Genomic DNA, 9,938 nt, shown 5'->3' on the forward strand with positions numbered 1-9,938 from the left:
TTGTTTATTACAAACTTATAAAGGCTTAATAGTAGGGTATGCTGTTAAGGGTTTGTTCTCTAGGGCCTCGTTTAAGAATTTGTTTGCATCAGGTCTTGAACCGAAAATATAAAATGTAATCCACCTGGATTATTCAGCTAAAACTAGTTGACCACACCTGGATATAGCGAACCAGTCGGCCATTGATCACATATCGAACCGACGAGAAAAGACCTGGGTGCTTTTGTTCTTTTTATTTTGTTTATTTCTTTCATTCGTTCCAGACATACTAGTATACACACTCAGCTTGGAGTTGCAACAGAAGTAGAGCGCGGGAGAGAAAAAAATAGGCAATATAATCACCATTCATTAGAATACAAGCTCACAACACAAAGATCCCCGGTTGAACTCTTTCGCTTGCCACTGCAAAACAACATGGCACGATGCTTGTGATGTCACTCAGATCCACCGTGATTGGTCGAATGAACTCATTAGTATGCCAAAGAGGCGGAGTCTCTACGTTGCTAATCAGAATATCGCTTCGCCCATTGGCTATTTAGCTCATTGTAGTAAAATTACCTGCGAGGATTTCGGCGTGCGCAGACACTAGGCAACACATTCTATTTTTACTCGACCAATGTAACTTTACCGCTCCCCTTTACGTAGTACTGATATATATTCTCTTTGTATTGGTTGTGGTATAATTACCAGGGTGTATGAAATGACACTCAACAGAATGAAGCTAGGGTTTTAAGACAAAAAAGCATGTCAGAAAAAAATTGCAGTTAAATGCAAAGAATTCCACTGGATAAGCGAATAAGCGATTGTCTTTACACTACTCTGCGGGAGGGTAATTTATTCATGACGGTGGGATTTAAAGGACACGACAATAATAAGTAGTTATGCAAATCATGTTTGTGTCGTAACTGAACATGAATAATCATGATGAAATATATCAACGATCCACCAATGACAGTAGTGATGAATATTCATTAGAAAATTTTGACCAATCACAACACACTAAGCCGAAACCTTCGCTCTCATTCACCATTTTTAGAGTAAGGGGTCTGTGGAGAACTCGCAATATTGGATCACAGATTACGTTGGATTTCCTCACTTTTTCGAGCCCGAATTCTTCCGAAAAGGTAATTTAACGTAAGAATAATATATCAAGATTCATAGCTTATTGATAGAACTTTAAATTTGTTTTATTAAGATGAAGTTTAAGCCGTTTGTTTGCAAGTATGTTGGTGTAGTGCAGTGTTCGATAGTTACTACGCCGGTACTCACGTACAGCTCGCGTGTACAAATCGCCGCCCAGCTGATAGCTCGGCGAGCTGATACTGCGTATAAATCGTATTCGTAGGCTAGTGCACTGCCGTAGTACTACTGTAGTACTCTGCCAATCGATGAGATCCACTGCAGAATTGCACACAGTTCAAATGGGCCTATGCCTGGCTATGTGAAAAGTATTTTTACAGTATGAAAATTATGAAGATGATTGTGCATGACTTGAGTTTTACTAGAATTATTACAATTCCGGTACCGTAGGCCCTGTATCAAACTGATAAAACTAACGTTAGATGACTTTAGAACACGATTCACTATTAATCACAATCGTCGTACGTGACAAACCGACTCAAAAGTTGTTTGGTTGCGAGTCAAACAGTCTAAGTTAGCGACCTTTAAAAGACAAAAATTATTGATCGATTGTGTTTACTTTGAATTTGCCTTTATAAGAAACGTAATTTTGCAGGTGAATGTTTTTAAAGTTGATGAAGAGTTGATCTAGGCCTTGCCACCGTGGTGTTTGGTCTATATTTGTCAATAAACATAACGCTAATAATTCAGATCCGAAAAATGGGCCCCTCTCTTGTCGTTATTAGCATGCAATTTGTTAACCTCGCTTTCATGTGTGAGTGTTTTATATTTAAAAAGTTATTCTATGGGAGTGGAAAGCTGTCGTCGGCACTGACGAAATCAACAGCAGCGAAACGGTCTGGAAACTTTGTATTTTTTTTTAATTACGACGATGCGTAGCAATTAAAAAAGGTACAAACCAGAGAGACATAAAAGTGGTGTAGGGGACCCCTTAAATACATTTCGATTCGCTGTATACGGCACAAAACGGCACTGGTGTGAATTAGTTTGCAAGCACAGACTTATATTTGACACTTAAACCAACAATACCATGTCTAGAGAGAAGACTACACTCCAAACTCTGTTTGTGTATACATGGTAGTGATAGAGCCAGCCACTTTACATAATGGCCCGAATTCACAAAGGTGGTTTTGAAAACCCACGGTTGAGTCCATGGTTTATGCAGATTTCCTGTATAACGCTTAATTTAGCGCGTATCTGGCGCGTGTGTAAAAATTGGCAAATTCCGATGCACAGTTTTGTCTGCGCCAAATTGACGCCTGTTACCATGGTTAGATATACTGTACACTATTTTATTCACGAGTCCACTGTTTGAAGAGTGGACTCATGAATAAAAACGGTGGACTTATGAATAAAATAGCGTATCTAACCATGGTAACAGGCGTCAATTTGGCGCCCTGTGACAAAAGTGCGCTTCGGAATTGGCCATTTTTTATACACGTGCCAGATACGCACTAAATTAAGCGTAATTTATACAGGAAATCTGCATAAAACATGGACTCAACCGTGGGTTTTCAAAACCACCTTTGTGAATTCGGGCCAATGAATCTAGTCTCCCTACTTCAGACACTGTATTATGCAACTGTGCAAATTGTGAAAAACAAGCGTCTGTGCCTGCAGACTAGATGTGAATGGGTGTGATTGTGTATAACTTACAAGTTTATGCATATCTGCACCAAAAGAAAGTTCAAGCAACTACCAGTACAGCTCATAAAAAGTTAAGCCAAAACCAATTTTAAATTTAAAACACAATTTTTATGCAAGATTGAGTGACCCATTTCTGTTATACTAATTTTGATATATTATGAATTCATTCCAACTGTCCATGACAGTAGGTGTTCAGCATGATAAAAGCTGATCACTGGAGTGTCAACATACTTCAATTGATTGATTTGATGCACAATACTACTACTACCCACTTTGGTTTTTATTTGTTCTTAGAGGATGTATAGGCCTTTTTTTGAGTAATCTAGAACATGTTGAAACTTGCCCCTCTGTACTGAACTGAAGAAAACTTTCAAAAGTATGTAAATAGTGAACAGTACTCACTATTTATTGTCCACAGAATGTCTGACCGCCCTTTTACACGGTAAACGAAAATGGTAATTTGAATGATGATTCCAGGGAAAAATAAGGCAATGACGAATATTTAGCTTGTGTCGTTGTGAATTAAACCAAACTAGAACATAATTAGAATCAGGAACGCTAATCACAGTCATGATTACAATCGTAATCATTATTACAATGTTGATGAAAGATTCACATGTGAAAAGGCCCTGACTATCTTGTGAAGTTCAAACATGAGGACTTTTAAAGATAAATTCCAGTTTTGGTAACGATCACAAAATGACTTTTTACAGAATCTAATATAATGACCACCCAAGTGTCTGTATGAATAAAAAATATGTGCCAAAGGATTCTGGAAGAAATTGTGTAATTGCTGAGAAATAAGCAAAATAAGCGCGGATTCGGTCACTTCCGTCGGGTCTTTATTCCAGCAATAATAATACACTGTCCCACGTGTGCCTATCTGCGTTGGTGATCTCCAGTGTGAACATTTTTCAGCGTAGATTTCAAGATTTCACAAAGTTCTGTTCATGTAACTGAACCAGATCTAGATCCTCGATGATATTCTGACAATTAAGCCTGGTTTTACAGACTTTCTCATGAAATCAGTGTTTACTGCAATTACTGGCATTTCTCTTTAATAGGGATCCTGTTGCAAAACTTGATCGGCTTTTATATCGAAGGCATGGGTTATAAATGTTTGAGAACAAAGCTAAAAAACAGTGAATTTAAACTATCACTATTCAACAATTATTCTCATGAAGGCTAGGAATGGCATTTCACTATAATTTGATGACTAGAATATCAAAAAAGTAATTCATGGATTTTATACAATTATACAAATATTTGGTAACCCACAACAACAGTTATACCATGGTCACATTTGTTCTACGGCGGCCGTACGGCGAGTCAAAAACAGCCGTTTTAACATTTTTGTACCAGTTAAATATAGGTGGTATGAATAGAAATGAATAAAACGGCTGTTTTCGACTCGCTGTACGGCCGCCGTAGAGCAAATGTGACCATGGTATTAATAATAAATAATTGCATTTTTGTAAATAGCAAAATATGTGTGTGATATGGTCGGTATTGCCTAAAGTGTGCATTAAAAATGCTTTATACTGTAGTGGTATTATAGATATACATGTATCATAATATTGCTTCTGTAATGCAACACATTTTTTTTGTATTAAAATAATAATGTAAATGAAATTAAAGTGGTTCTATGTTTACATTCTTAATGTACCTCAGACAATAAGACTTTAAGAAAAATCCCATTCTTGTATGGTGTACAATATTGGACTTCACAGATCCAGTGAAAAATTGTGATGGAAGTGAACTCGCATATATACCTGTAGACCTGTTAAATCTACCAAAAGCCCATATAATTTTGCTCTCAAGTACTTTCATCACACAAATAAACTACCGGTAAAATACATGCCTTTTACTAATAATGGTCCATTGGTTTTTCCCTGTAACAACACAACAGCAGTGTCGGCATTTAAAACCTTGTCATCCAGCCATGGATGGTCTTATTTTGGGAAGTGTTATTTCTTTGTTTTGGGCAACTATCTCCAACAGGATTTGCCAATAATAAAGCAGCTTGGGTCATTAGCAGGTCACTCGTGATACGTTCACACTGGAATCTATAACATCACACATAATGACAACGTTTCCATTTCACACTCGTCACCCGTCAAGCCTAAGTAGCATGAACTGGTTTAGATCTGTTTTTTCTTGCCTTTGCTTTGGTCCAGATCTCCCAGTTTTGATTTTGGGTAGTTCCACTCAGAATAAGGCTTGTTCCCACGAACATACTCTACATATGGCTCAAGTCAAGTGGTGTAGAGAGATGGGGGGGGGGGGACTTGGGGGTACAGGACCCCCCCCAAAAAAAATGTTCATGACAAAGAAAGAAATATTTAAAGAAACAAAAGAAAGAGAAGAAAAGGCAAAAAATAGTAAAAAGTAATATTTTCTGTGTATGTTTAGGGGCCATACTGTGTGAATAAAGCCCGCAAAAACTCGTTTATAAAGGGGTTATTTCTCACACAGAGAAAAACACGTTTAGGGGGTGTTTGGAAATAATATGGTCACGCATGTGAACAGCAATATATTTTACTGCCCATCCCGGGGTTCAAGTCCCTCTGCGGCACTTGTGTCCATTGGCAAGACAATTTCTCTCCACTTTTACTCTTCATCCAGGTTGGTGTGTCATAAAGCTGTTTGGAAGTTAAGAGAGACTTTAAGAACAACTGGTGAACCTTTCTTACGCGCTAAATAATCACCAACGAACGTTTTGGTGTTTACCATTTACCACAAGAAAGGATCACCAGTTGTTCTTTATATGTATATGAACAACTTTTTATAAACGGCCCCCAGGTACCCATTATGCAAAAGCCAATGTACAGGATGCCTTTGAGTTTGGGAACGACTGCAGGAATGTTCCTCAAGGAGTGGAGAAAGTATATTGTGTCCAGGCAAGCTACATGTAGCACCTGAAGTCAGTCTGCTGTCTAAACCCTTTGCTTGAGTTTAAGGGTTCTGAAATTGAAACATAAAATTTAAAATGTGCTAGTCCATTGCAAAGGCTCACTTGTTGATCAAAGTTTCAATCAGGGTCTGTGACTGCAGACTAACAGCCTGGAGAGCTATCTCCACATTGTACAGATCAACAGCAGAAGTTTACATGAAATATGTTTTACATGAAATGTTTCAAACTTTCATAAGGTATGCAACATGGAAGTAGTCTGTTTCTGTTTTGATTGTAAAAAAATGGCATCATGATGGCATCATAATAAGATAAATACATGGATCAGTTGTTGCTTGATTTTCAGTCAGAATAAATTGTATCTTTTAAAGTATGTGCCCTCATCCGGTAATTATTTTTGTTGAGCAAGATCCTGTGATTGCAAGTTCAGGTTTCTTTATAAACTTGTAGGCTAGAAGTGTACGGCAAGCTACCAATATGCTGCAATTGGATTGCTTATTTGTGATTCTCATTTTCAATCCAAATATTTCAAAGCAAAGATATATTGCTCTATACTTGTACAACAGAGCCATACAGATAAATTGAAACAAAAATTATCTGATGACAAAATTACAGGAATAAAAGAACTTCAAACTTTTCAAGGTTTTTATGATAGACATCATAATTACTGATTAAAGATCAGGAAGCTATCTATAGTTCATTGTGACTCACAATCCAGCAATATAAAAACCAATAGATAAATTATGATTAGAACTTTTTTTCAATATTACAGCTACAGTACTTTCAACTTGGCCTGAGTCAATTTTCCAATTTAGGTAAAAATGATGGGCTATGCAGAAAGTGCAATGTATAGCAATGCCAATACCATTCTGTTCTAAAGTTGATCTGTAAAATCTTTAATTTTATACATGTACCTGTTCATAATAGTCCAGTCCATGTTTTGTATGACACATTTAGCTACGGTTCTCCTTTTTTATGAAGTGAAAACTTTTTATACAGCCCCCAAAATATTGAACAAATCCTCAAAACAAATAAAACACCTTTCAATGAGTAACAAAACTTTGTTCTAGTGTAAAAATGAAGTGTACATACATGTATACCGTATGGTATAAAATGTTTTAAAGGTGTTTTTAACACTTCATGTAGCTTTCAGAATGCCTCTTTTGCTTCTGGATAGATAATATAAATATTGATGATGTTTGCCAACATGAACTTTTTGTTCTTGGTTTCGTGATAACGATGTGGTTGTGTGGGTTGTGTCGCAATGTTGAATGGATGTTAGTCCAGGGCTCTTTGCATGTAAGCCTGTGGAAGTGAGTCATATACAGTACACCCACCATCAGTTGACCATATTACTAAAAGGAAAGAAAGAGAGAGAGAGAGAAAGAGAGCAAGGAAGATAATTTGGAGGGTGTGTGAAAGAGACAAGGGCAGAGAGAGAGAGAGAGAGGGTGAGAGTGAGCGAGACAAATTTTGAGGTGTGAACAAAGAGATAAAAAAAGTTCTGACAAATATAGAGAGAGAGAGAGAGAGAATGATAAATCAAGAGATTTAGAGATAGATCCATGTAAGAGAGAGTGACAAAGAGACAGGGAGACAAAACGAGAGAGAAGAGGGGGGGTGGGGGAGACAAAACAACTTCCATGCTTTAATAATAGAGTATTAAATGAGTGTAGATTGTTTGGCAATTAGGATAAAGAATTAAAGAAGAATCGGACACTATTGATTCTGTTTAAGTCAAAATTTGTCAATTTTTTGTTTGCATAATTTTACCTTATGAAGAGGGCTTTGGGTAAACCTTAACTCTAGGGCCCCATTGCACAAAAGGTGCTATTATGGTAACTTTGCCATCCGATGGTCTACCATGGTAACGCTGATCACCAACCAATCAAAATCAAGGATTCCAGACAAGTTACCGTAATGGTAATTTTTGTGCATCGGGTCCCAGGACTGAGCAAATGACCTTCTAAATCATTTTTCTTTTGTGTGTAATTTTCTTACAGATCACAAGATGAATGGGAAGAAAGATAGAAGCAGGCGGAACAAAAAATCGGAATCGCCAGCAACCCCGGCAACTCCAGACTCCAACTCAGGAAGGACCAGAAGAACAAAGTTCTCCAAAGATGAAGATGCAACAGATGACTTTGTGAGGCACAAAAAGTTACGGAATGCCAACAGGAATGGAAGCAGAACTGCAGTTTCCAGTGATTCGGGGACCAGTGAGCCGTCATCGTCAGGAGCAAGTACACCAAGGCCTGGTTCCCTTGAAACCCCGATGAGAGAGACAAGCACAGAATCATCTCCTGTAGGGGAGGTCCAAGAACTGCCAAAAGGGAAAGAAGTGGTGTCAAAGAGGTTGGTTGTTAGTGATATTGTGAGTGCCAGGACTACAGAATCACGGCAAATGGCGCAAACGGTTAGTGAAGTTACATGTAAGAGTACGGCTGAAGTGGTCCAGGATAGTGAAGATGATGAAGAAACGGACAGCGCCCTCTCTGGGGATGATGAAGCCATGCAGTCAGAGTCAATGAATGAGCCGGTATCTGCCTTGACTCCTTTAAGAACTGGTGTGAAGAGGCCGGGAGAGTTCCCAGAGTCTGCTACACCCCAGAAGAAGCTAGCTGTTGATGCCAAAGAATTGGAAGGCCAGAGGGTACTGGCGAGAAGGGGTGAAGCTTTTTCTCCTGGAATGATCAAACTTGTCAAAAAGAAGAGCATTGGTGTGTTGTTTGAAGGGGACCAGGACCTAACTATGTTTAATGATGTGATGGACTCGGATCAGATTTGTATTGTCAGTGATAAAGTGCCTCCAGTTAACACACTCAGTATAGGGTCCAAAGTATGTGTCCAGAGAGATGGCAAAGGACAGTATTTTGAGGCCTTTGTCAGGGAAATGAGACCAAACTCCATATATCAAATCATAATGGCTTCTCAGATACGAGAAGGCTCGAGTAGCAGCTCTGAAGACATGACAGTCCCTCTTTGGAAGCTGAGGATGTTACGACCTCCGTGGCAGAACCCTCCCTCTGGATCTGTTCAAACTCCTGGTGCAATTGCCAGACAGCTGACATACAGTCCCTTTGAATCCAAGAATGAATCTATTCCACTGCCTAATCTGCACTTTGACTTGCATAAAGTAACACCTCCAGAACAGAAGACACTTTCGGATCGACTTGTCCAAGACAGGAATGTCTTTTTCCGTGACAGGCACATGAGTGGTGAAAGGAGAGTTCAGTTGCCTCTGGAGGATATTGGGTCAGATGACGAGCTCAAGAACTTTGATAGGCCCCTGGAATTCCGTGGACGACCAACACTTACTCCAGGAACAACTGGCACATCCACCCCTGGTTCTCTCTACTCTCCATTTGAGAGCAGCCTGGCTCGATTACCTACCAGCTATTCGAACCGCAAGAGACACATCAGCAGTGCCAGTAACGCATCAACTATCTCCATTGGTAGCACCCATTCCCTGACTCCTCCACCAAAGTACAAGAAGGGGGAAGTCATCTGCAACGCCAATGGAGTCCGCAAGAAGTTCAACGGTAAGCAGTGGCGAAGACTGTGCTCCAGGGAAGGATGCAACAAGGAGTCCCAGAGACGCGGTTACTGCTCTCGACATCTTTCCATGCAGGGTAAGGACCTGACTGGGGAAGCATCTTCTGGCCAGGAGCAAGACTGGGACAGTGACTCAAGGTGTTCAAGTGCCAGGACTGTCCGCACAGGTAAGATGGCTAATTATCTATTCCTGCACCCAATTTGCACCTCACAGAAAATCCCTGAAAAATCACTAGCAAATCATCCCATGCATGGAATATGTGTGCAATGGATTTGTCTGAAATGTTGATGTGATTTCTAACTCCCACTGGCTAAAAGTCTGTGGCACTTTTGGCTACAGGTATGATATTTCTTTTAGGTGAGAGTAAAGATTTTTTTTTTTTATTTTTGAAGGGAAAGGGTTTTATAGGTTTAATTCAAGCACATCAATTTGTTTGTTTCAATATCTTAAAAATAGGGGATTCCCTCCTTGTGCTCCTGCACGATCATATTTCTTTGGCTTGGCTCACGATTTTTGGTAACTAATATCTTGGTATTTCCGGGTTTTCTTCGTGGATTGATACTTGCACAGAGTATGCAGCAAGTAATAGAACAATGAAGAAGGCCAAACTGATTTACACTTTTAATTTGAAATATGAAAATCACAGCATACTGTACTACATGTACATGTAGCTGTAATACAAAC

The 9,938-nt window shown here is 39.1% G+C and overlaps 1 protein-coding gene across 1 annotated transcript; it reads left to right on the forward strand.

Annotated features, from left to right (window-relative positions):
• The first annotated feature begins 997 nt into the window (after window positions 1–997).
• LOC121420613 (protein capicua homolog) lies at window positions 998–9,542 on the forward strand. Its single transcript, XM_041615276.1, has 2 exons — window positions 998–1,124; window positions 7,702–9,542. Exon 2 carries the CDS (start codon window positions 7,710–7,712, stop codon window positions 9,540–9,542), a length of 1,833 nt encoding a protein of 610 aa, XP_041471210.1. The 5' UTR covers window positions 998–1,124; window positions 7,702–7,709.
• Window positions 9,543–9,938: the final 396 nt, after the last annotated feature.

This window comes from Lytechinus variegatus, chromosome 8, assembly GCF_018143015.1.
Source record: "Lytechinus variegatus isolate NC3 chromosome 8, Lvar_3.0, whole genome shotgun sequence".
NCBI classification, from domain to species: Eukaryota; Metazoa; Echinodermata; class Echinoidea; order Temnopleuroida; family Toxopneustidae; genus Lytechinus; species Lytechinus variegatus.

What these genes read in the sequence shown, in the direction of transcription:
- LOC121420613 (XM_041615276.1), top strand. Translation starts at nt 7,710, where the DNA reads ATGAATGGGAAGAAAGATAGAAGCAGGCGGAACAAAAAATCGGAATCG.